The sequence below is a fragment of the Dermacentor albipictus genome, chromosome 2, assembly GCF_038994185.2.
Source record: "Dermacentor albipictus isolate Rhodes 1998 colony chromosome 2, USDA_Dalb.pri_finalv2, whole genome shotgun sequence".
Lineage (NCBI taxonomy): Eukaryota > Metazoa > Arthropoda > Arachnida > Ixodida > Ixodidae > Dermacentor > Dermacentor albipictus.
In genome coordinates, this window is record NC_091822.1 from 59,606,199 (window position 1) to 59,633,022 (window position 26,824).

The 26,824-nt window shown below is 49.5% G+C and overlaps 1 protein-coding gene across 1 annotated transcript in view; it reads right to left on the reverse strand.

The window, feature by feature from the left end:
• Nucleotides 1–12,923: 12,923 nt before the first annotated feature.
• The window catches only part of DZIP1 (DAZ interacting zinc finger protein 1), a 62,774-nt gene continuing 48,873 nt past the window's right edge, over nt 12,924–26,824 (reverse strand). Inside the window, exons 16-20 of the mRNA XM_070533626.1 lie at nt 24,302–24,511; nt 21,605–21,851; nt 15,177–15,226; nt 13,831–13,871; nt 12,924–13,058 (exon numbers count right to left, since the gene is read on the reverse strand). Of these exons, the coding sequence (XP_070389727.1) occupies nt 12,982–13,058; nt 13,831–13,871; nt 15,177–15,226; nt 21,605–21,851; nt 24,302–24,511 (625 nt within the window). The 3' untranslated portion in view covers nt 12,924–12,981. The remainder of the gene's footprint in view (nt 13,059–13,830; nt 13,872–15,176; nt 15,227–21,604; nt 21,852–24,301; nt 24,512–26,824) is intronic.

Below are 26,824 nucleotides of genomic sequence, written 5' to 3' on the forward strand. Positions count from 1 at the left end.
TCCCGGCCACGAACTGCTGAAAAAAATGAACACTAAATTAGGATAAGTAAAAAAAGACACCAAGACATTTTCCCGTGCAATTTAAAGCCAGCAGAATAATATGTGCCACGCGATGGTGAATTTATCCCTGCGCGCTTTTCCTATGTTTGGAGAGAGCTATGAAAGCTCAAGAAAAAGGTTCGCTTACCAGCTATCTGCTTATTGGCCTGCCTTCCAATCTTAATAGATTCTTGCGTTTCCTATATGAATAAAAGCAAAAGTAAACAATACGCGATGATCACAGATGTTCAGATGCTACTGTTAAGGCATTAAGCACAAGAGAGAATGATGTCGTTTACTCACTTTGCCCTAGGCTTTCATGGTTTTCATGATGTTCACAGCTTCCGAAATTCTGGGGCCAAAGTACACCTTAATAGCCTAGATCTCATCTAATTGGCTAGCATTACTGGCATAGGTACACTAAGTGCAGGTCACGGAACCTATCAGCTGTTTTCACATAGCTGCAATCTTACGTGTGCACAGCGGAATGGATTGGATGCGGAATTGACATACGTGTTGCTATGCCTCGAAAAATGTAAATACTTGCATTTACTTTCATAGGCGGTTCAACCATTTCTGTGTCAAAGGATTATAAAACAATTTTGCTTGCAGTAGCACGCAATTCTCCTTTTATTGCGCATCTATAACTAAAATAAACTTGCCATACGGACCCTTCAGGAATAAAAGACAAGGAAAATGTGCTTCCGGCAAAGATGAAAGCGGCTGAATGGACTACATAAAAAACGTCGCGGGTTCCCACCCCCATTCGCATGAACTGCCCCGTCAGTTTGATATCTGTACTTTGAAATTGGAATAATTTCACTTTAGGATCGTCTCACGGTATCGCGCTCAGGTGATGCGAATAAAAGTTCACATAAGCTAGATCATCCCCACTCTCCCAAAACAATCGCGCAGCTAAAATAATATTCAATTTACGAACATATTTTTCTCCCAATTCTATACTTCTGCCCACGCGACATTTAATCATTCGGTGCACTTGAAATCGACAATGTAATCGCAAAAGATGATCGGGAAATCGGGCGATAATATTTTGTCAGTCACAATACTGGTCGTGTTCATGGCATGGTTCAGATTTTACACACATATTTCAAGCAGAATTATTGTAGTATATTTTAGTTGTTCAAAAACATCCAATAAATTGTTCGACAGTCTGCCAGAGCGCGCCATGACAGGGCGCACATCACTCGCTTCCTCCTGAAACAGAATCACCTTAAATAGATTTGAATTTTTTATCTCTTGAAAATTTCGTTTGGTGCGCCTGTTATGTGTAATGGTTCACCGGGCCTTTGTTTTTAAGTAGCCGACAAACTTGCGTGTACGTAACTTGATGGTCCACTTTAGTATCTCATGCCGACTTTAGCTTATGTCACCATGGTTACGTTAGAAAAAAATTCATTTTTCATGACTATACAAATTTGCCAACTCCATTACCAGACTATTCCATTATTTGTTTTTTTTTTCCTTGGTACAAATAATGGGGTCCCACACGTAAATTATAGATATCATTTTGGAGAAATACCGCCACCGTATTCCACCCCTACATGCTTACCTGCACAAGTCTAGATCCATCCCCTCAAGGCAATATTTGTGCGAACCCTAAACCCACTGACGATTTCTTTGTCACTTTTCATCAAGTTACAAACAAGAGCAAACGCTACTTTGAAATTTCATTCCAACAGTACGGCATTCGTACAACTTCTCAGAATATTATCTCCTTCGAGTTCTCTGCATGGGGCATTAATCACAGGAAGTTATCTTCATGGTCATGTGGGAATATACTCGTGTATGTTACAGAAGCCGAATAACGCTTTCACTTTCTGAAATAATAATTGGATCTTTCAGAAAATTGGCACTCCTGTCGGAAATCAATTTATTACAGCCATGTCTGCTGCCCTTAGCTAAATCGTACGTACGCTTTCATGGTGATCATAATACTCCGCAATTCAGTTTGTTCACTATTGTTTTCACAGTTTCCACCACACCTTGGGTGCTATAATGTAAAGCTGTTCCAAACATTTCTATTCCAATTCTGCAATCAGCACTCCGAGATTGCTCGAAATTTTGTTTTGAACCACCCTCACTTTGCCTGTCTGTCACGCGACGTCACGAGCACCCCGACAGCTCCCCATCTGACGATGCGTGCACACTGACCAGCCCCCTCAAGTCAGGTAAGGGAAAGCGGACCAATCGTAGACGCCGGCACCACCCTCTTCATCCGGTTATAGATTTTCAGCACAGCGGCTCGGCCCCATCGAATCCCTCTCCACTTGAGCGTGCTCCTTGCCTCTTGTGAGCCAATTAGATAAGACAAGCCGCTCAGTGTAGGCAATGTTATTCGTTTTTCAAGCAAAGTGACCTCCTGTCAACGAGGAGAGCGTTTGATTGCTCTGTTGAGACAACCCTGCAGGTGACCGCCCGATGCTTGCGTCGGCGGTTACGCAAATTTGAAGTCAGGAGATTGGAATAAAGACATAATGGGATATATTTATGTTGCAGGGCCCCATGTCTTACTTTCGCTTTCAAGTTTTATTCCTTGTCCTCTCTCAAACTGGAAGACTCTTGACCAGTCACCCGTAGTGGGTAAGCGTGATGGTTTGAGGCTCGAGAAAGCAAGCGCCAGTGCTGTATCGGCAGAAGAAGAAGAGGGAAGGGCCCTGTCACCGACATTCGTCATTGTCACATAGCGATATCAAGGCGGCTTCTTTTTGGCATCGTTGCTTACCGGACACTCGTCTACCTGCAACTGTGCTGGGCAAACTCCCTTCGCATGGCACTGCCTTCGCGCCCTGCCAAGCGCTCGAGCCTGCTCTCTGCGTGGGGCGATGCTGCAGTCCACGTCGCCGAGTTTCTCGGCCAACCTTCTGGAGGAGACGCCGAAGCATTCCTCTTTGACCTCTCGTCGCGCGGCGCCGCGGCCGACGTCCTCGACCTGGTGTACAGGTGGCATCCGAGGCTCCATTTCTTTCTCGCCGGTCTCCTTCTCGGCGGCGTGGCCGTCCTGGTGGTCGCGGTACCCGTCGGTGTCGTCGCGTGCATCACGGGCGGCCGTATTCCGCTTCTCGGGCTAGCAGCCCGGCCAAACAATCACTGTCTCACCTACTGTGTCCTGCTCGGGCTGCTGGTCGCCCTCTTGTTCGGCGACCTCAGCGCCATGCTCGCCTCGCAAGTCACTCTCGCCGATGCCGTGCGCCGTCTGCCGGATACGCTGACCGTTGCGCTGTCTGAGCTACGCCACTACGTCAAGCGGACAGTGGAAGAGCTCCTCGCTGAACTTGCAGACGGCGACCAAGCAGTGTCTAGCAGCGTGCGCGCCTTCCTCTACGGCGTGTTACCGCAGGAAACGTTGGCGCGCATCGCGTCCATCAACTGCCTTCTCGTCACGCCCGCCAATGACTCTCTCGCATCGAAGCTCCGCCGTTGCAAGAACGCCACGGCCGACATGTTCATGCCCGGCGCGATTGTGCCGAATACGAGCGACGTGGTCGCAGAAAGCCTGCAGCTTCAGTTGAACCGAACCCTCGAGACCGTCGACCAACTAGAAGCAAGTTTCCGCGGATTCGAGAGTCGCACAAAGCTGTGGACGAGGACATCGATGGTGGATCTGGTTGCCGTTCCTATCGCAATGGTGCTCCTCTGCGTAACTGTCGCTCTCCTAGGCTTTGGCACGGGTTCCAGCATTCGAAACTGCACCAATCCAACCGGAACGACAGCGAATGCAAAGAAACTCACGGGCGTGATCATGCTGGCGAACGCTGCACTTGTCATGCTGTTTTGCGGGCTGGCCGTGCCTCTCTTGATGACCATGACCACTACAGGAGTTCTGGCAGAGTGCTACGTCTGCGCACCATACAGGGAGAACAGATTCGAGCTCCTCAATAGGCTGTCACAGATGACGTGGTCTCTCACCGAACGCAGTCCACTGTTTGCGGCGCTCACGCCGGAAGTCGTCTTCACAAAATGCACTGGCGAGGGGACATCCATCGCGTACCTACGGGGGCACTTCAATAGGACCGAGCTGCCATACCTCACTATCGAGACGCGAAGCCACGTGACGAGGCATTGGATGCTTCAAAGTACGACACTGTCAACGCGCCAAAACACAACAGCGGGCAACTGCAGGGCCCTTCACAGCGTTGTAAGAACAGCGATGAACATCTTCTGCCACAAGTTTTTGGAGAAGCACGCTAGTGTGGCTCTCTCTCTGGCAGTAGGGCTGATTTTATCGGTGATGATTCTTCCTTTGACTGTGCTAGTGTCCCAGTGCTTTGTCGCTCCTCTGGACGGTAAAAGAAAAAAAATTCGTGGCGTCCTTTTCAAGCAGAGCGACACGTCACGTGAAGAGCTTTTCGGTGGGGACGCGAACCCCTCTTCGTCATCGTCGTTCCGAGGTCATGTTCGCATTGCGGATCCCCGCAAGAGTGAAGAAAACATTAGCTACCTATCCATGTTGAGCAAGCCTTGGAGGCAACGTCTCCGTGAAATCTACACGGAGGAAGGCGTGGACATCTACGATGCCATCAACCGCACGTTGACACCAAGTGACAGAACTTCGTGGACCACCACTGAGTACAGCGAGTACGCAACACCAACGACCACGTACGCTTCGTCGACCGAAGAAATAACGAGATCGTTAAGTTCGGAACGCACGCACGACAAAGTACTGCTTTGTACATCGGCGAAGGCGGCACCCAGAGTCATCATTTTAAAGCCGAAGGCGACGAGAAACAAGTACGTCAATGCCGTTCTAGTCGAAGAACTATTCCCAAAGCCTAGCTCCAGAAAGACCAAGATTCGCCTGCCGTTGACGGGGAAAGCCAGCCGCGTAAATACCCTACACACGATCAGTGAAGTAGAGCCATCGCCGGGCAGCGAGGTTTCCATGGTGACGGTACCATCGATGGCGAGCGAAGAGTGGCTCCTGACCAGGACACTTTCTAGAAGGGACAACCAGCAGCGCGACTCATTCGCTTCCCGCGAGGTACCACCTGTGCGTTCCAACCGTCCGACGAAGGTGACTTTCAGGGAAGATGTGAGTGATTGCTATGACGACATGGACGCGATGCGGGGCTTTCACCACACTTACCCGCCTACCGCTTGCGTCCACAGATACGACGGTGTGGCGTGCCCATGTGGCGGACCCGACGTCGTTTATCATTAGGTCCATGTGACTCTCGTGACGATGCGGTGAAATGACGCCGCAAAATGAATGTTGAATTGGCTCGTGCGTTATAGCTGGTGGGATCGCGACTTTTGGGGGAACGTATTCCGTGATAACGATGCGGTGTCAATGACATTCAATGTAGTCTCGTTTGTTGCACTCCGGCTCACGTTTATGTCAAGATTTTGTGTTTAATTCGATATTTGCTTAAGCTCAAAGAAAGTATTTGCCAGCGCTGTGAGTAAAAAAGCCTTAAGAGTTGCCTGTGACATGCTTCGAGTCTTTTTAAACAAATAGGTGTACAACTGAGTGCCTTGTGAGGTGCCAATAAAAAAAACAGCCTATCGTCGATAGTGACGAAATCTACGACTCTCGCACAATAGCTACTTAAAATGATCTAAAGAGATTTGCTTCTCGATGACTGCCACCTCGTACACAGGGTATTTTTGTTTTTTAGCTGCACCAAGTTTTTTAAATATTGCCTATGGCAGATGGCACAATTCTAAGCTGTCCCAGGGGATTACCACGGAGAAGGCGCTTCCTTGAGCTTAAAGTCGGAGAACTTACCATCCCGGAGCGCCCCAGTATCAAAATATTGGGGCTAGACTTTCAGAACACGCTGCACTGCGGGCTCATGTTAAAGAAACTCCAGAGGGCGACCAACTACACACTACAGCTCATTCGCCGGGTGGCTAATCGGCACCACGGCATGGGCGAGGGCGATCTGCTTCGACTTGTGCAGGCATACATAACCAGCAGAACCATGTACTCGACACCATATGTCAAACTCGCAGTCACAGATTTAGCCAAATTAAACACCATGATCCGACGAAGCACAAAGGCAGCCTTGGGCCTTCCGGACCACGCGGCCACCGCAAGGCTAGAGGCCTTAGGCATGCATAACACGATCGAGGAGCTCTTGGACGCTCACCACACAGCCCAAGTCCGTCGTCTCTCGCTAACCCCGGCTGGCCGCACAGTCCTCCGGAAGCTCAGTCTCGAGGCTATCCCCGAAATTACAGAGTACGTTACGATTCCGCGAAAGGTGAGGGGGCATATTTATGCCCCACCTCTACCCCGCAACATGGACCCCGAGTTCCATCAGGGCCGTCGGCAGGCCCGTAGTGAAGCCATTTGGCGACGCTATGGCTCGCAAGATGGAGTGGTCTACACAGACGCAGCCAGACACCCTCGCGGCGACCTCATGACTGCGGTGGTAGCTGATCACAACGGAGGACTGCTAGAACATACAACAATCACGGCTGGCCGAGTGGTGGAAGCGGAGGAAACCGCGATTGCCATGGCCATGCATGCGGACGCAAATACCGTCATCAGCGACAGCAAGCAGGCCATCGGCAATTTCGTCCGTGGTAGAATTTGCAAACAGGCGTACCATGTCCTCACACGACGCCCCCTAAGCGGCTTGAAAACCCTCGTGTGGACCCCCGCTCACGCGGCTGTGCCCGGCAACGCGTCGGCTCACAGTTTGGCTCGAGATCTCGCGCGCCGAGCCTCGTCCGCGGATGCGGACGGCGTGAATGAGGAGGAGACACACGAGGAACCCTGCGAGACTTATTATGAAATAGCCCATCGGTATCGCTTGAGGCGTCGCGCGCTCCCACCACCGGCCAAGCAACTCGACAAAACGCAAGCGGTCGCGTTTCGGCGACTTCAGACAAATACATACCCACACCCAAAATACATTAACAAAATCACAGGGGGCAGTGAAAGCGACAAATGTAGGCTCTGTTCAGAAACAGGAACACTCACACACATAATGTGGGAATGCACCTCGCTCCCGTTCTCTCATCCCCCCGTCAGCAGCGAGACTGACTGGACAGCCTGGCTCAGTTCCGGGGACGTCGACCGACAATTGGAACTGGTGGACTGGGCGGAAAAGGCCAAGCAGGCCCAGGGCCTTACTTGAGCCCTAACGCTTAGCCACGTCCTTCTTTACCCTTCCCCCTTTCAATAAAGTTTATCACCACCACCTAACCTTTGATCTAAGTTACTCGACGAGGCGGTCATTACTTCTACGAGAAATCAAAAAGACAGCCAAGGTGTCGTAACGCAGTTTTTCCTACTCTGTCCTTGCCACTCATGTACAATTTCCGCGTATGTTGCGTTGGTAAAATTAAACTTCAGATTAGCTCCGAGAGAGAGAAACAACTTCATGTAGTCGCCTGCAGAACGACACCATGACTAAATGGCACCGTGACGCGGGCCCTGACGTCTTCTCAGCGGGTGGTCTCTACTTAACTCCAGCGCGTGTTACTCCCGCGGTCGGTCGCCCTGAGGGGCAACGTTCCGTCGGTTTCGCTCGGCCTTTGTATTTCAAGAGCCGCCGAGACCTGCTGGACGGCCCAGGTTTCGCTTTCGTGGTCGTAGCATTCCGCCGCAGCCGCGAGTCGCGGCGGAATCGTTGTACATGTCGAAGCTTCGTCGAGGAACTTGGTGCAATCCCGTAGGATGTGCGTCAGGGTGGCCCGCTCACGCTGGCACACGCGGCACACATCACTCACATATAATTTTGGGTATAGATGAGTCATTAACACTGGGGTGGGTATGGAATCAGTTTGCAGTTGTCTGAAGAGAGAGAGAGAGAGAGAGAGAAACAACTTTACTGGTCCATTATGAAATGAAGCGCGTTAAGCGTCTGATGGGGTGGCTCCCTCTTCGCGGGCTCCATATGCTTCCAGGGCCGCCTGGCCCCTGTGGATCAGTCGGAGCTGGTCTTCCAGGGCGGGGCTGGACAGCATGATCTCCCATCGCTCGTAAAGGGTGGGGATAGCAGGGGGGTTAGTTATGGGTATAGGTGGGGGGTGGTCTATGGAAAATTTGCACTCTTCTATGACGTGCCGAAGGGTGCCTAATGCATTGCAGTGAGGACATGTGTTCTTATATCTCTCTGGGTATATTTTGTTCTGGAGGCAGGGGTGGGGAAAGGATCCTGCGTGGATTTGCCCGTATATCGTTTGTTCGGCTCTGGTCAAGGAGTGGTGGGGGTGCGGGAATGTCTTCCTGCCGTCCCTGTAATATCTGACTATATCTCTGTAATTTGTGATGGGTTGCCATCCCCTTGCCTCCTCCTCGTTGGCCCGGGAGTTTAGCGCTCGGGCCTGTTGATGAGCATATTCATTGTCTAAACAGCACCGCCTCCGATCGGCTCAGCCCCGGCTGCGGGACAGTCCTTCGAGCCAGGCGGTGGAACTGTGTCCGAACTTCTTACGGTATACCAGGTGTATGTGTGTATGTCCTTGTGTGTTAAAAATAATTGTGGGGTTTTACGTGCCAAAATCACGATCTGATTACGAGGCACGCCGTAGTGAGGGACTCCGGAATAATTAGGACCACGTGGGTTTCATGGACATGCACCTAAACCAAAATAAACGGCTGTTTTACTGTATTTATCATACTTTCAGCCAACATTCTATAAGTATCAAATACTGTGATAACGTAATATATTTCCTCCTTCTTTAGTGTATGGTCCACTCCCCTCTCTAATTCCGAAAGCCCCTGAGGGTAAATAAAGAAATAAATAATTTGGTTGCACCTGCACTAGCATAGCCCACTTCCGCTCAGCATTTGTTGCCGGTGTCAGGCGCCACTCTAACCCTGGAGATGCAGTGTGCTGGAAGAAAATTCGAACATACGACCTTCAGATTACAAGTCCGATGTTCTACCTCTGCTCCACACCACCACCTCAGTCACATAGCTACAAAGGGAACACTACAAAAAAAGAAAAAGAGGATTCTAGCTTCCTAATATAGAAACCGAACATCCGGGATGGCTCATTCAAATAAGCCTGCAGGCGGCGAGATAACCTTAAGGCGCAGAAGACTACCCCAGAGAATCCTACATGCCTAAAAACTCACTTCAATTATCCGCGATATAAAGGGAAGAAAAGATTCACAAATGGTTCTAACAACGTGTTTCTAAGCCTCACGTAAGCAGGCGATCGTGAAACTGGCCAAGTGCACTAGACATTTCAGCAAGCTTGAACAGCGCTTAAAAGGTCCTTCACCAGGTCTGGCAATTTTGAGCTGACAAGTGCCGAGCATACATTGCGCGATAACGATCGTGTCTGCAAAGTATTACATCGCTATACGTGCCGCGGAAAGGTCTCAAATTTCAAACCGAACGCCGTTTTTCCTTCTCCTCGCGGGCGCCGCGCTCAAAGCCGGACGGTGACGTAGTCGGGCCCCTGCGCTTAAGTAGTCGTGTCCACAGTGTGACGTCGCTCGTGGTGACACGTGACTTCGAGAATTATTCAAGACAGCATCTGTTACTTGTGCGATCTGTTGCTTGAATTGACGAACTGAAGTTTAGAGAAATAATAAAACACGCAAACAATATGTCTGCGTGTTTTTGTTTTTTTACTTCGCACCGAAGCAAGAGGGATGTACATCCGCTTCGTCTGTTTGTTCCTACGGTCGTGCGGTCACGTGCACAGAGACCGAAACTATGCCATTTTCTACCGTGTTCCAATGCGTGAACATGCGTATTCGTGTAGCACTGAATTATACCGCTAGTCATGTTTTCTTGTGCACAGCGCACAAGATCGCTTGCTGCGCGAACGACACAACAGCTCGCGCGCGACGCCGTCAACGGAAGTGCGTAGCGCCGAAAAAAAAAAGCGGAGAAAAAAAAATGAAGGCGGGGCCGGTGACGTATGCGTCACGCGATCCTCGAGGTCCAGTTTGGGAGAACGTAGGGAAGAAATTTCGCTTGCGTAGGCTAGACGGGGCGGTTGGGAAGAGCGTCTTGCTCGGCAGTGGAGCCCACCTGATAAAATCATGGGTTCGCGGCACAGAATTCTTTCTATCTCGGCTATTACCGAGCAGACATGAAAAATTCTTTCAGCAAAACGCTCCCTAGAGGACACGTAACAACTTCCACCGTATAACCAAAATTTGCTATGGAGCCTGGTGAGGGGCCCGATAAGCTAGAAGGGGAGGAAAAATGGCGGAGTGGGTCCACTTGCTCACGCGAAGACCACGAACGACGTACGCACGGTGACGCATCCAGCTGCTTACTGGCGCGTCTAGCTGCCGCAGGCATCGAGAAAGCCTTTCCAGACCTAGTCGTTAACGAATCAGGAATGTCATGCCTTCTAAAAGCTACAGCAAGCGCGTCTGTCACCTAGACGTTGTGCGATCAGTCAGACATGGTTTCTACAATTCGCGCAGGGGAACAACCGTGCAGTAAATGATTACCAGAACAAGTCATGCACCACATCGAAGGCCGAGCCGTCGGGCCTGACATAGGTGAATTGGAAGGAAAAAGATGCAACTAATTTATGCTGGAAGGCAGTGCTAAGCTAACGGAGCGGCACTTAACGCAATGGGTAGGACAATATTATTTACACATTCAAATACTCTCCTACAACCAAACATTAAACTACTGTCCTACAAAAGTAGATAACTGTGTTTTAACCTTTTTAACGTGATGGGCAAAATTTTCAATTGACCAAGTAATGGATGAAAAATTCTAGATCGAAAGCGAATTATCAATTAAAGGCTAACATGTAGAATGTATAATCGTTAATCCAATAAAAAACCTTAATCGGCCATCCCTACCCGTGGCGTCCTCGGTGGACGACGCTACGCAGCTCATCGCTTCCGAGATCGGGCTTCGTGAGCTGTACAGCTGGCGCCGCCAGATCTCGGAGGTCATGCGCAGCGTGCCGCTGTTATATCGGTGGCCGCGCACCGAGCCGCAGTGAAAAGTTGTCATAAGTTTTCTGTCCTTTTGAAGTTGCACGCATATATAGGTTTCGTTTATTTAACTAAAATTACCAATCATATACTACTGACAATGCTCTCGCGATCACGAAATCAGCCAATAACGTCGTTTCATGGGTTCAGCTTCTTGCGATGACGCCGCACGATGGATGGATGGAGTAACTTTATAGAAAGGTCCTGCGAGCTACGGGGCGCAAGGTCCCATAGAGCGGGCTACTCCCACGCCGCACGACAGCATTGCGGAAGCGAGAGCAAGCGGTTGTTCGCTGTGTCTGGCACGAGAGGGTTAACTTCCTCGCTGCTCGCAGTGCAGTAGTATTCGGGTCGCAGGCTCCCAGCGGCCTCAACGACAGATCGGCGACGTTTTCTTGCTGTGTTCAAAAACTGTTTCAGGCCCCTTTAAGCCGACTGGGCGACAAAGCACCCACACAAGGAAAAAAAATATTGGGACATGGCCTCGACCATTATCCCCACATAAATCCGACAGAGCCCTGCTGCCACTATTCAATACAGATGACTGGACTGTGGGACCGCCTTTGAATACATGGACATGCTGATCGATTTTGGGAGGTGCACATGAGTCAGCTCGCAACCGTTTGATCTTCTCTTTCCTTTTCCGCTTCCTCCTCCCCCAGTGTAGGGCAGGAAAACAGGTGCAACATGATTAACCTCCCTGCTGTTTCGTCTTTTCGTTTCGCTCTTTTTTTTTTTCGTCTCACAGACAAGCGACACGGAAATGTAATACTGTAGGAATTGTAATGATGCAATAATTGGCAAAATAAGAACGCATTATTGCATTGACTTATTCAGTAATTAATCATGTTAACGACACGTCCAACTCCTGCACGGACCTAATTTGGTTATGAACCGACCAGCGCTACCGCTGTTTACAGCCGCATTGGGTTCACACTGGACACGATGAAATTGAAGCACAGGAGGGGAGGCAGTTGAAGAGAGCGGAATAAATTGGTTGGTGAGTAGCATGCGATGCTTACGATGCTCCGGACTTCTGGTTGCTGGCTTGGCTGCCGTGGAAGGAACTAGAGGTCCGCGATTACTTCACTCGAACTTCAGTTCGGAGAGATTCTGGGGTGCCTCATTTGCAGGTCACGTTGCTCACTGTGACTTGGCGCAGGCATCAGATACCGGTAATGCATGCTCACTGACCGCCTTTCTCTTCGGTGTTCTGCGACAAGTCCGTCAGTCGTTTGGCCCCCTACTAACACTCCCACCACCCCGCACTTGTGCGTGACGATACGAACAGCAGTTTGGCTTGTTCTGCCTAAAACAGCCAGCCACTAGACACTGGCTTCCCAAGCACATCAGCCACGTTTTAGCAAGCCACATGAGCATCCCAACATACCATATCGATACCGCACAACCCACACCCGAACGACCAGCAACGGGAAGATTTGGTGCCCAGCGTCGACTCCCGGTGCTAGCACTATCTAGCTAGGAGGCAGCGCCGGGCAGCTGTTGTGCGCCGATTCCTTGGCTGAGGGCTCCGCCTACGACAGAGGCCTCCCGCTCAATGAAGACCAATGAAGTGTCACGCTCTCTCACTACCTCTCAAGCATTCTTTTTATGGAGACAGGTTGAAGGCAAAAGTCCAATATAGGCTTGGATTCTTATTTGCTTCGCCGAGCGAAAAGCAACCAGTCGGACGGAATTTGTTCGGTGTAGGATAATTCTGCACGATATCATATATATCTGTAAGTCTTCAATTACTGACTAAATGGTAGAGTACATTTAGCGCGCCTGCTATCTTGCTTCTTAATTACAGCGTGAAGGGCGCAAACATATACACATGCAATATATATCGTACGTAAATAAAGTGCACAGTTAAAGGAAACGCCGAAGACTTTCTGCATATCCTATGCGTGAAAAAGCAAATATCATCAGTGCTAAAGGAATTACTCCAACAAAATTGTAATAGCCACATCATCACTGACAAGAAAAAATGAAACTTCCACGGTCAATTTTAATAGCTGTCTCAAGAAAAATGAGAATTTGGTTCTCCTAGCTGACTTCCTCCATGCTCTCGTCGTCGTCGATGTAATCTTTTAATATAGGTGGCCGTCCTTTTCTTTCAGCCCCTGCAGTAAAAGAAAGACAATTTTCTTCACTCAGCACAACCAGTTAGTACGAAAAGATAAACAGCATTTCGAATGCGTTTCCTTTTCCACATATGCAATGTGCTCGCGAGAGTTCTACGGAGTTTCCCTCTTGCAAAAGCGTGGATGTCTCACCACTAGGGTCGGTGCAATCGCCAGAGGTATACAAGTGGCGTGTAACTCATTTGTTGGGATACGATTCAAATTTTGAGAGTCTTGGAAACTGCTTCGTTGCCTGCTCATTCACAAATATACATTTTTTTTCATGACTAAAAAATAATTAAATAAGGTGATGCGAAGTCATCACGGCCATGGAGCAGTTCTCGCGAACGTGCAGCTTCCCCCCCAATGCCTGCATTGCTAGTACCTGTATTGCCAAGTTGTTCACCGGAATCAAGAAATGTCCAGAATAACCGAAATTATTGCCTTAGAGGAGTTCCTCTATTTTCTGCTTGTGTAACCTGAAGAGTTCTCCACGTGATCTCACAGCTTTTCTCCGACAATAAACCTCATTCTTCAAGAGACATTAGAGTTCTTTCAGAGTTTAGCAGGAACACAGGATGGGGGATGTCAAAATACGGAGTCTCAAACGTATCCATGACGTCATAAATAAGGTTCCAGATAATATAATTAAGGGAATTGAGAAGTAACTGTAGCTTGGATTTAACTGTAGCTTGATTCCTTGGTTCACAATTTTTTGCTTCCAGGCACATTTTAATGCAAGGGCACTTCGAACTGAAGACGACATGCATACCTGACGACGACACTGCAGGTTTTGCTGCTCCCACAAGGTCCCTGAAAGACGAAACAAGGCTACTTAAGCTCCGTAAGCTTCCGGCATTTCCTTTGCACGCGCAACGCGTCAGTCGACCACAACCAACCGAGCGCCGAATTCACAATGCTTTTCGTTCGTAAGTGAAATTTTCCATTGGTCGCGGGCCTTCGCTACGAATGCGCCTAACATCGCGATTACCTGGCAGCTGCTCTCCCGAACAGCTTTAACGCAAAACCATTATTGCGATTGCGATCATACGGACATTCGAGGCGCGTTCCCACCGTCGCCGCCACCCCCACCGCCATGCTGTCACAATATCAACGTACTATACGTGCGCTGCCCGCGCGTAGAAGGTTACAAGGTGTTTGGCTGCAAAAGCGACGAAGCCAAGTGGACGCGCCGTCACGCTCCGCTCACCGGTTCTGCCGGAGCCCAGTGCAGCCAGCCTTCTGGCTTCCAATGGTGGCGCGAGCGTTGCGCACTCGCTCTTTAGCGCTCGTACTCAGCAGCGCATACCACGCACTGGTCGCAGCGTAACGCACAGTGAACTCCAAGCTAAATCGACATAATCCTTTCTCTTGGCACTGACAAACTTCGGCGGGTTTTCCGCCGGTCTCATCGCGTGAACCATCCACGTGCGACACCGGTAACGTCGTTAAAGGCGTCCCTACCGGCGCTAACAGCGTTGAGACATGCTTGGTGCCTGCCAGAGCGCGGCTACTCCAGGACGGCAGCATTCAGTTGTCTGGCGTGCATGCTGCGCTGCGCAACGTCGCCTCCACGAATTGCTAGAACACCGTGCGAGGGCCTCGTGCTAGAGCTTTCTATTGCTTTCGATGCTATGCCTTCCTGCAGAACTGCTTTTTTTTTCGTATATGGGCCCTGGTTTTCGTGAGAGCTGGTTGTGACAGAGATAGTTGTGATGATATGTGACCAGTAAGCAGCCCGCTGAACCATGTTGCGAAGCTGCCTGAGGCCTTCCCTTCCTATTGTTAAGGACAGTTTGTAATAAAAAAAAACATTAGCTGCCGTGGTTTGCTTATTGGCTACGGCGATGCGCTGCTAAACACGAGATCGCGGGACCAAATCCCGGCTGCGGCGACCGCATTCCGATGGGGGCGAAATGCAGAAACGCCCTTGTACCGCGTTCTGGGTGCACGTTAAACGACCGCAGGTGGTCAAAATTAAACCGGAGTCCCCCACTATGGCGTGCCTCATAATCATATTGTCGTTTTGGCAGGTAATCCCCCGGAATTTAATTACCGTAATTAAGAACACATTGCCCGCTCATACTCGTACCGCTCCAAAGCAAGAAGCACACTCACGTCGCAATCCTTTGGTCACCAGAGTTGAGAACTGCAGTCTCGACCTCCTGCTGAAAAAAAATGAAAAAAATACGGTACATCAGTATTCTCTGCTCCAAGGCAGGTCTAATCCCAAAGTGAACACGCGTGTGATTGGGCATGCGTATTACCAAATGTATGTCTCACCTGTACAAACCTCTCCAGTTTAAATTTTTTAATATTTTTGCAAGCATGAACAATGCAGCATTTCTAAACACATTTCAATGCCAGGGCTGGTGGTAGCTGTCATTATAAAGCCACAAAGGTAAGATCTGTGCAGCTCGCTATAAATGCGCCTGCGTATGCCCTGGCGGTGTGACAACCATACTTAAAGAGGAACGGCCTAACTTATGCAGCAATGCTACATCCGCTTTGCGTCCTTTCTCGCCGTACTTATTTCTTCATTTTTCGGAAGCGCCTTCGATAAAGTGTTGCATATTTCGTTAATCTGCAACTAGATGCAGTAGATGCAGGTGCTTTTGACCTCAGCTACCTACCGAATGCAGAATTTTGGCTGGTGGGACAAGTCACGGAGCCCTATAACGTAAAACTATTCCAATATGTTTTTATTCCAACCTCCTGACGTCAAATTTGCGTGACTGCCGACGTAAGCATCGGGCGGTTACCCGCAGGGCTGTCTCAAAAGACCAGTCAAATGCTGTCCTCGTTCATAGGAGGTGGCTTTTATTTGCTTGAAGAACGAATAACATTGCCTACAGTGAGCGGGTTGTCTTATCTAATTGGCTCACAAGAGGCGAGAAGCACGCTCAAGTGGAGAGCGATTCGACGGAGCCGAGCTACTGCACTGAACGTCGATAACCGGATGAAGATGGTGGTGCCAGCGTCTGTGATTAGTTCGCTTTCCCTTACTAATAGTTATGGTGGCTCGTCGACAATCGCGGCGGCATGCAGCGGAAGCTTAAGAATGACGCTGAAACGGATCCTCAGTAAAAAAGAGTTGGCAGGACGAGGTAATAAACGTGCCGAAAGTGCTCGAAAACATTACACGGCTACGCAAAAAGTTTTATTACACACAAATAAACCCATGCTCTCCGGCAGGTGCGAGTAGCCAGTGCCTGAGCGATCGGCGGCAGCCATCTTTTATTCCTTTTGGAACGGGACAGCCTGCGGCTATCCAGAAGAAAATTCAGTTTTGTTCGGCATGCTAATGCGTCTTTAACGCGTACACGTCACTTTGACGCGGTGAGTTTTTGCGGTTTTGTGACGTCGCGTGACAGGCAGGTGAAGTAGCTGCAGCCCGAAAACTTTTGACCAATAGCCGAAGGCTAATGGCGAAAAGCGTCGAATCAGAAATAACAATTTTTCTTTCGTTGGGTCAAATCATGCATAATCAGTGTGTGGACATCATATCGGATGGGGAGCTATCGCCGTTTTCAAGACGTCGCGTGACAGAAGGGTGAAGTAGGGGTGGTCCAAGAAAGTTTTTCACCAATAGCGGAGGGTTGATTGCAGAATTGGAATATAAAAGTTTGGAATAGTTTTACGTTATAGCACCCGTGGTCCATCTAGCAGGAACCAGACGCGGCTAAACGTAAATCCTGTTCATTCACATCGCCACGACGTCACACGCTGTTAACCGGTAGCGCAACTTCTAAGTCAGTAAGTACTATCTGATAGATGCTAAATTGGCTGCTTATATGAAATCTGGCTGTGATGGTATATAGCCGCTACAGGATAGTGTACATCCTTGCTATGCCGCACTTGGATTATTGGTGTAACGTCACCGTAGAGTGCACTGCTTCTGAGTGTATACGACGTGTACTAGAGGCTACCAAAAAGTCAAACGAGTACTTAATGGCATTCGCTTCCTCTTGAAAAACATGTCCAAAAAACTTGAGCTAGCACGGAGTAGTATAGTTACGAGCTGGATAGCCTTCTATGTTTTCTTTTGAAGAAGTTATTTTCTCTCCATTCATGAAGTAACGGACACCTTCTTAAGTTGGCTTGCTGCTGACAGATTCAGAAGGCAAAGTGACGTGGGATTTTTACACGTAAAAGCAATGACCTTAAATGTGCGAGGAACGTACTGTGCGATACCTTCAAAGTTATTCGTGGCTGCCCAACAGGCACTTCTTTCTTTCAAGTTTCCGTGTCTTGTTAACCCTTTAAGACTTGGCGGCCTGAGACGCCCTTACAGATAAGATATATCAAAAGATTCAGGAAGTGATCAAAACAAAAAATCACGCTTTCTTCGCGTTGCTGCAGTTACGCGGTGAAAAATTGCCTGCCTGGTGCCGAAATTGAGGTTGCCATGATATTTTATAACAAAAAAAGGCGTGTTAGCCAAACTCAACAGGAAAGAGGTCGACGTCGACGTACAAGCGCGTACTGGTAATAAATAAGAACAATCGACATGAAAAAAGAAATTCAGTGTGCCGGGAAAAAATTGTAAGGTTTGACAATGGCACAAATAAAAAAAACGGGACACTTTGTCGAGACTAAAGTGTGAAACGGCGGAAGCCTTACACCATTGACAATGGCGATCTGTTGCGTCGAAAACACCACGAAGGCACTCAACTTGTACACTGTTATGTGAATGTTTATTTGTTTATAAAATGCCTGCAATGTCGTTTACGCCTATGTCTATCGTTTCGCTGTCTTCTGAGTCCATCATTTCAAAGCTGTCATGGGAGGATGTCGGCTTGCAACTCATGGCCGATGAACTCCTGGTGCTTTAGTGGGTCCATATCCAGGATGGCTGCTTTGCAGCGCCAAACTGTTGCAGTGCCGTTTGTGGATGAGGAGGAGAAGCGTCTTCCATGGCGGTGTCGGGGTGTAGTTGGCCATCCTCATCCTCCACTTCGCTCGATTGACTTGTACTTGCTCGGCTTGCCGCGGCAAGATGGCGGTCACGGCGCTTCCGAGCTTCATTTGCCTTGGTACCCAGAGATGCAGCGAGTCGCTTCAATCGCATTGCCTCTCTTGCGTTGGCCCGTCGCGTCCCTGGACTCTATGGTGTCGGATGCGCCTCGGCGCCCTGATGCATGTGACGTATACGCTCAGCCTCTCTTGAGCGCCGCTTGCGTTCAGCGGCTGCCGCACATCGCGTGTTCGGAGACACTGGTTTGGCGAGACGAGGCATCCTTCCTACACGATACCGCAACGTAAACTGCCGCCATCGCCACCGCCACACCTCACCACACCCAAGCAGACGCTCGCCACGCGCGCCTCGCGACAGTGACGTCAGGCCACATAGCGCCTAATCGGGAGGCCACCTCAAGCACCTGACGACAATGACCTCTGGGCGCACCATCGAACAGACGGCCGCCACACACGTCGATATGATGAGTCATCCCGCGCGGCCCCGAACCACCCCGGCACCCGCACTTTACGACTGTGACGTCACGCACGCGAGCCAATCAGGAGGCGCACACCTGCGCCTAGCGACAGTGACGTCATGACACAGAGGAGACCAATCAGGAGGCCGGAAAGCTGTGAAAGTTTGTGCTAACGGCAGGTGACCTTGACAATGAGCCATTAAAGGCTTCCGCCTTAAAAATTACGCAGAAACTCCTGTGGGAGTTGTCTAAGTATGCGCAAGCATTGCACCACTTGCTCATCTCCATGCAGCCCGGTATCATTATCAACGTCATGAAACTTGATACGACCGGTATAAAAGACAGCGCTGCCGCAACTTGAACTGCGGCGGACGGCGGCGCCAAGTGAATTGATGAGGCAAGAAAACTGCGGGAGCTGACGGCTCCAGGTGCGCTGACGACGTTCTGATCATTATAAGCCGTTATCGCTCTGTGGCGCCTTATTCATCCGCGTCGATCCATTATGTGCCGCGCGGGCGCATATCCTGAAAGCGATCTCCGAAAGAGGGAGGGTGCGGCGTGTGCTGAGAGATTTGTGAGCGCTAAGTACTCGCCGCATCGTTCGCGTCGAAGCGACAGGCAGCGCGAAGGGAAAGCTGCTTGCTGCTGCAGATTTTGTCTATATTGCATGCGCGATTCCAAAGAATGTATGCACTTTTTGCTTCATTTTGCCGAGTGCTTGAAGCCTGCTTCACTTCCGCAGCGGTTCCGCCCAGTATCGCACTCTCTCCGGGATCGGCCCACATTTTAGACCGCAGCTCTTCGGCGCCCGTTCCTGCGTTTCGTGTCGCCGTCGTGCCTCGTCGTAACCAGCTCTGCAGCCGAGGCCAGCGCGCTGCTCTGGTAGCGCGCGCTCCTGAAGTCAGCTCGCGCACGGCGCGAGCTTTGCTCTCTTCGCTCCTCCTCTAATGCCACCCCCTGTGCGGCGGCAATCAGAACACCTGCTCGGTGGCGGTTGATCTCGATGATGTGCGGCTGCCCAAGCAGAAACTCATAGCCACCGCCGTTCGCCATTGCGTGTACGCCCCCGCCCCCGTGGCGGCGACCGCGCGAGAGCGCGCGGTGTTCTCCGGTTGCCGAAGCACCGGCTCGGTATCAGCGGATCACGGTGCACGCTTCCCAAGCCGAAACGCAGAGCCACCTTCAGTTGATTCGCTAGTAGCGTCATCGGCGTGAGCCAGTCGCTGCCATTTCTTCGCCGCGCAACGTTCCTATGCGCCTACGCGCCGCCTCCCGCGGCCTCTCGATAAACGATGCAGTTGCGCCAAAGGTTTGCGGCCGCTGGTGCGTAATGTTCCGCACCAGACGGATTGTCCGAGGCTCACAGACAGTTTATATTAGAATATCATCCGTCTGCATATGTAAGTAGTTTATTCTCAGCCAGTTCTTTCTGAGCAATGAGCGAGGCAACCGGTGGAAGTCCTTCGTCTGCCACTGCTGCTAAACGAGCCGCCCGAGCAAAGGCCCAGCGCCGTCGCCGCCAGAATCCAGAGGTGCGCAACGCCGAAGCAGGCATTGGTGCAGCAAGTCTAGCAAATATCCATTTATTTCTGCGACCAAAGTTTCTTTCATGACAATAAAGACTGGGAGTGGAGGGTTTCTAGAAGAAGGAATATGTGTGAAGAATAAAAAGTTGTTTGCAACTGCACTTACATGTCTTATTCGAATTCTTTGCCTCAATATATCGAAAAGCCGAAACAGCTGAAGAGTTGCGCTCGAATTTCGCATTAGGAAGTAACGTAATCGTCGGCAATCTTTTGTCTTACGTGACGGAGGGTTTTCTCATTGCGCAAGCATATAAATGTTATGTAAATGCTAATATTGCGAAAATATCATGCAATTATGCAACGTTGCACCATCTTCCTGCCCCGCAATTTCAGAACATGAATATACGTAAACCATGTCACATCGACCTCGTCTTTCGCGTTGACTCCAGTTCACACGCTCTTTGTTTGACCAGGAAGCCAGGCGGAAACAGTACAGTTCGGAGAACAGCCATCGTTATGGCTGTTGCAGCGCACACAAACACAGGTGAGGAAGTCTACATCCTAAAGAACTGCATGCAAGCTTGTAGAAACTACTGAAGCGGGATCTGCATGGCAGCCTTAAAGCAATAAATAAGAACAAGGACCTAGCTCACCATCTTGTGCGTGAATGCGCGCGACTCTGTGAGTGTATGTGCGTGCGTGTACGCGTTAGTAATGTTTGCGTGTCTGCGCGTAAATGCGTGCGTCTGTGTGCGCGGGCGTGCGGGTGTGTGTGCGTGCGATGTGGGCGCGCGTGTATGTGTGTTTGTGTGCCTGTGTGCATGCACTCATGCGTGTGCGCGATTGTGCGTGAATGCGTGCGTCTCTTCGTGTCTGTGTATGTGCTTGTGTGCGTGTGTTTGTCGTGTATGTGTGTGCGTGTTCGCGTTTGTGTCGTGCGTCTCCGTGTGTATGTGTGCGTGCCTGTGCGTGTGTTTGTAGTGCGTGCGCGTCTGTGCGCCAATGCGTGCGTCTGTGTCAGCGTCTGTGTGTGCAGGTGCGTGTGTTGTGCATATGGGTGTGCTTGTCTGCGTTTGTGTGCGTGCATTAGTGCGTGTGAGTGCGTTCTTGTGCGTGTGTATGCGTCTGCTGTGTGCGCGTTTGCGTATGTGTGTGCCCTTGCGTGCACGAGTATGTGTCGTGCATGTGCGTGCTGCGCGTGATTGTGTGCTTCTCTGTATGTGTGCGTGTCTGTAGGTGTGTTTCCAGTGTGTGTGTGTGAGCGCGTTTGTCGTGTGTGTGCGTGTTTGGTCGTAAACGCTTGCGTCTGTGCGTGTAAGTACATGTGCATGTGTCTTCGCACGTGAACTCGTGCGTCTGTGTGTGTTTTGTGCTTGTGCGTGTGGGCGTGCACGCTTGCTCGTGAATGCGTGCGCCTGTGTGCGTGCGTGCGTGCGTGTGTGTGTGTGTGTGTGGTGTGTGTGTGTGTGTGTGTGTGTGTGTGTGTGTGTGTGTGTGTGTGTGTGTATGTGTGTGTGTGTGTTTGTGAACGCGTGTCTCTGTATGCGTATATGGGCGTGTATGTGCTCCCTCTCCGCATCCTTACCTCGGACTCCTTGCGGTGGGCACCCTCGCTGATCGTGTTCACGGCGCCCATCGGAGGCCTTGCCGATCGCTTCAACAGCTGCGACTCTATCGACTGCACCAGGTCGGTGATTCGCGTCTGCGGCCGGGACGACCTCAGCCTGCCGGAGGGAGGATGCGTTTTCGACGCCACCGACGGATACCTGCTGCTGGTGGCGCCGGCTGAGCTGCGCTGCCGTACGCCCACCACGCCTTCGTCATCGTCGCTGCTGCGAGGCGACGTCATCAAACACAATGACGTCATTGAACACAGATTTCCTTTCATGCGCTCATTGTCCCTGGTCTAGATAATTTTGTCCCTGCTCACCTTCGCGCATGAGCATCTGGTGCCCCGCGCTATTGAATCGCGAATGACATGTTGCAAGACTAAATGAAATTGAGGAATCTTTAAAATCTGGACTTTCCGCATACGTGCAAAAATAGTGGTTGTCATAGAAAGCGCGTTCTTTTGGTAGAATTGTTGTGGTCATGTTCACGGTTTCGTTAATTGAACTTGGCTCGTCACACTTTAGTGCAGGAACAAGAGCTCCTGCATAATATACCGTACAGTCCCACCTGTTGTTTTCGTGCTTTGAGTATCCACCGCTGTGCAGCTTGAGTATGTTTCATTATTATGGGAACATTGTCACGCTTCGATGAAAAATGCCCCTCGTGTCTACATACAGAATATTTTGCTAAGCACCAGATGAACCAAGTCACCAAGTTTCTGTCTCGGCAGCACTCGACTTCCCGGAGTTCTGTTCTGATTCGCAGCTTGCTTTGGCCGAGAAGTGACCGTTTTGGGTCAGTCACTCGCTGCTTGACTTTTCAACTATTTTTAAGGAGTTGAAAACTTGCTAAACCAATCAAAATCACGTCTGGATATAAGACGTCACATTACGTGCGAGCTTATCGAATCAAATCGATATGTATGCATCTCCAAGCCAGAGAATGCGCATCCACAAAAAACTGCTGAGGAGCAGCTTGACAATAACCGGTCCCGTGCTGCTCCACGGCACTGAATAACACAATGGAAAGAGCGACAAAGATAAAGGCAAACATGTCGACAGCGAGTGCAGCATTCACATATTTGGCATAAATAAAACGTGTATTCCATTTAGCGCATAGAACAACAATGTGTTCTTGGTAAAAAAGAGCTGGAAAAAGAGAACAGAGAAAAACTTGCAACAGAAGAAAAGGACGCGAAGAACGTGTATATAAACCTGTGATAACAAAAGTGAAGCAGACAAAGAAATAGCGCAATAAAAAAAAGGAATACAAACCCAGGGACCTATACACGAACTTGTTGTTAACAGAACAAACAGGAATGTGTATGTTCTGCTAGTAAACGGAACAGCTCGGTCCAACGCGCGCTTTTTTATTCCATGTGATTTCAATGTAAGGCGTTATTGTTATGAGGCACAATTTCTTTAAAGTATACCTTCTTAAGTGTCCTGCGCCGCCTTTACACAGCAGCAGACAAATGCACTGTGCAACGTTCTGTATTCATGCTTAATACTCATGCTCTCGCGTTTGATATGACGGCTGTATATAAAGAGTGATGCTGTCCCGCAACGTTGCCACCTCCTTGTGTTGGATGTTTCTGTGATGACATATGATCTCGTATCGTGACGGCGTGTGCCATGTGTCGCTCGACCACCCGCCGTGGTTGCTCAGTGGCTATGGTGTTGGGCTGCTGAGCACGAGGTCGCGGGATCGAATCCCGGCCACGGCGGCTGCATTTCGGTGGGGGTGAAATGCGAAAACACCCGTGTACTTAGATTTAGGTGCACGTTAAAGAACCCCAGGTGGTCGAAATTTCCGGAGTCCTCCACTACGGCGTGCCTCATAATCGGAAAGTGGTTTTGGCACGTAAAACCCCATAATTAATTAAAATGTGTAGCTCGACCAGCCATGATTCGCTGACAGTACTATAAAGTATTGCACAGTTTGCAAGCACTTTCTGCACGCTACTAGTTTCAGTGAAGTATATCCTTCTTTGTGCGATGAGCTTACCGACCTAGTTATTTCAACTAATTTCTTGCCATTACTAGCTGCGTTTCACTAAGAGCCTAGCAACATATGTGACAGATGGTCATTCATCTTATGTCAATAACTTCTCTTTCCCTTTTCAAGAGTACCAATCCCGATGGTGAGGCGGCCAAGTGCTGAGATCTCGTTAGCCTCGGTGTAACGCGAGCGCCTGTCGTGACTGATCGCCCCGGTGCTATACCTGCATAAAAACGGCGAGTTGATTTGCACAGGTAACGCTATCAAAAATAAAGTCGGGAACTTTTCGAGGCTCTACCACATTCGTGAATGAAAATTCCACTTCTCGTGTTAGTCAGACGTCTCTCGCCTTTCGTGACAAATTACTAGTACGTATATGAATGGCACGATTTGCTGATGCACCCTGCAACGCCTTGCTTGTACCACGGGCCTTTTGTATCTTTGCACATATCACGTGTAACAGAACGTTACAACTTGGTGTAGTCACGCGTAACAGAGCGTTACAACTTGGTTTAGTCACGTGTAACAGAACGTTACAACTTGGTGCAGTCACGTCTAACAGAACGTTCCAATATGAGTACATCGCCCACGTTGTTGTTGCAACAACGTGTTGTTGTTGTTTCGGTTCTCCCTCCGTGCCATTTAACTGGCTCCAGCGATGCCATCACACCTGGATATGAGAGGCTTGATGATGTCGTGCGAGGTGGCGATCGACGAAGGCTGCCGGGATCGGCACGACCGCGCCAGGAAGCGGCGCGGCCTCTGCGCCCCGCTGCCGCTGCTGCTGAGCGGAGCCGGCGTGGCGGTGCTGAAGCGGCAGCTGCTCGCAACGCCTTCGCCCCTGCTCGGCGACGCCTCCGAGCTGGCCGGCGTCTGGCACCTGCCGCGAACGGATGCGTACATACAGTCGCGGCTTGTGCAAGGCGCGCGAAACCTAATCAAGAACAAAAAACGGAAACCACGAGAAATATCCGACATGGGGTTGTCAAGAAATCTTCATCGTAGAGGACACACGAACTTTCGAGATCGGACTTTCGCGGCTATGCTGCGTTGCTATGATTGATTGTCATGGTTTAACGGTGCGGAATAATGACTGCGAAACGTGCAATGACTGCGTGATGAAAGTGCACAATGCCTCGATAACGAAACTGTTCTCGCATTTCTCGCTCAACCTTACTTCTTGTTCTGTCACTTTAGTTTCTAGCTAGTTTGCATTTGTATTGTTTAAGTTTATGTTTTATCATGCAAAGCTCAGTGGCAGCTGTCTAACACGCCAAATTTTTTTTTTCAGTTCGCGCTCGCTAAAGATCCTTGGTGCTGGTGGAGACAAGCTTTTTTGTCATCCCAGTTATAGTCGCAAGCGATTGTTGCGCACGACGGCAAATTTTCTTCCAATTCTTTTATTCTAAAATTCTAGAAAAAATTCGAGATTCTTGTTTGTTTAGCGAATAAAATAATAGGACTTATGAGTTGAAAGACGAAGGGAAAGAGCACAGGAGAACAAAGTGTGAAAAGCACTGCAGGTCAGAGATAATGTCAAGTTTCAGAAAAATACACCCAGCAGCTGTGGTCACGAGTGCTCAGAGATGGTAATTAAATCAGGAAGCAATCCAGATTAGCTCTAGGGGAATGTCGCATGATGACATCGATGATGTTCCGGTCAAGTACGTGACGAAGCATTGGGTAAATCTTGGTACGGATAAATGAGAGATGTTTAATCAAGAACACAGCAACAAGAAAACCGCGTTGAGCTCCAAAAGCTTTATTACTGAAATTCTGTAGGTCAATTAGTGGCATGACTAGTTGCTCTGTTCGGTCAGGGATTTCACGCGTTAGTTAAGTTGCTAGCTATTACCCCGCTATCTCTTCGTCCAAAGGCGTTATACTTTCAGGCTGACCAGGCCAAAAGAAATATTGTGACGCTTGAAGTGCCAAAACCAATACATGATTATGCGGCACGTTCTGGGGGCGGGGGGAGGGGGGTAGGGTCCGGATTAGTTTGGACCACCTGTCATTTTTTTTTAGTCGAATTACACAATCGTTTTTCAATTTCGCTTCCCGTCAAAGTGCAGCCACCGTAGCGGGGATCGAACATGCGACCTTGAGCTCAGGAGCGCAACAGCATAGCCACTAAGCTAATGCGACTGGTACAAGCTGGTACAAGCGTACGACAGTATCAACCCGTCATACGGTGCACTGAACGGACGCTGAAAAGTCTAAGAACTGTGCCACGAGGAGCACATTTTCAGATCTTCATGTCTTGCCTTCAGCGATTCGCTATGTCTCACGAGCTTACTGCGACAAAAATTAGCAAAAGAAAAAGTACTAATAAAATACACACTAAAAAATGATCAGCAACGGCGCATTTCAATGTTTTGTGTTTAAATTTTAGTGCACCCGCTGTGGTGGCTTAGTGACTGTGGCGTTGAACTGCCATGCACTAGAGTGGAGGTTCGTTTCCTGGCCGCGGCGGCCGCATTTCTATGGCGACGAAATGTTAAAACGCCCATGCACATAATCTAAGGTGTATGATAAAGCACCAAGATCATCTAAATTTTAAGGAGGCCCTCACTATGTGTTGTCTCATAATCATATCGTGGATTTGGCGCGTAAAAGCCGATAGTGGATGTGCGTAAGTTTGGCGCTTTGTCTTGGCTGCTATAAAGTATGGAAACGTGCCAGCCATTTCGCGAGGCGTGCGAGCTAATCTCTGTTGAAACGCGCAAATAACGAATTTTTTTTTTCAAAAAGAAGCTTCCTCAAAAAAAATTATTAGGTGACTTCATGATTTTCTAACCTCCGTATATGCATACCCTTGCGTATGGCTACTATAAATGTAACTAAAGAAAAATCACCAATCTCAAGGAAAAAGTTCATTACGACACTCCTTGTATAACTAGCGAAAGACTAGTGGACTGGTATAAAAATGTAGGAATACCTTTAGCTCGATTCTATTCTTTTCTTGTAATACACCGCACGCGAACGGCCGATCCGCCGTCACAATGTTGGCGGAGCGCTGCGGGGTGTTTCACGAAGCGCGAAAAGCAAAAAAAAAGGAAATAAACGTAGAACATATATTTGTATTATCCCGACTCTGGCGTCGACTTTTAGTCCACTCACGCTTAAGTCGTACATTTTTCAAGGGTCGATAAACTCTGTTGCATATATTGAGCAAAACTTCTTGTGCTGAGCT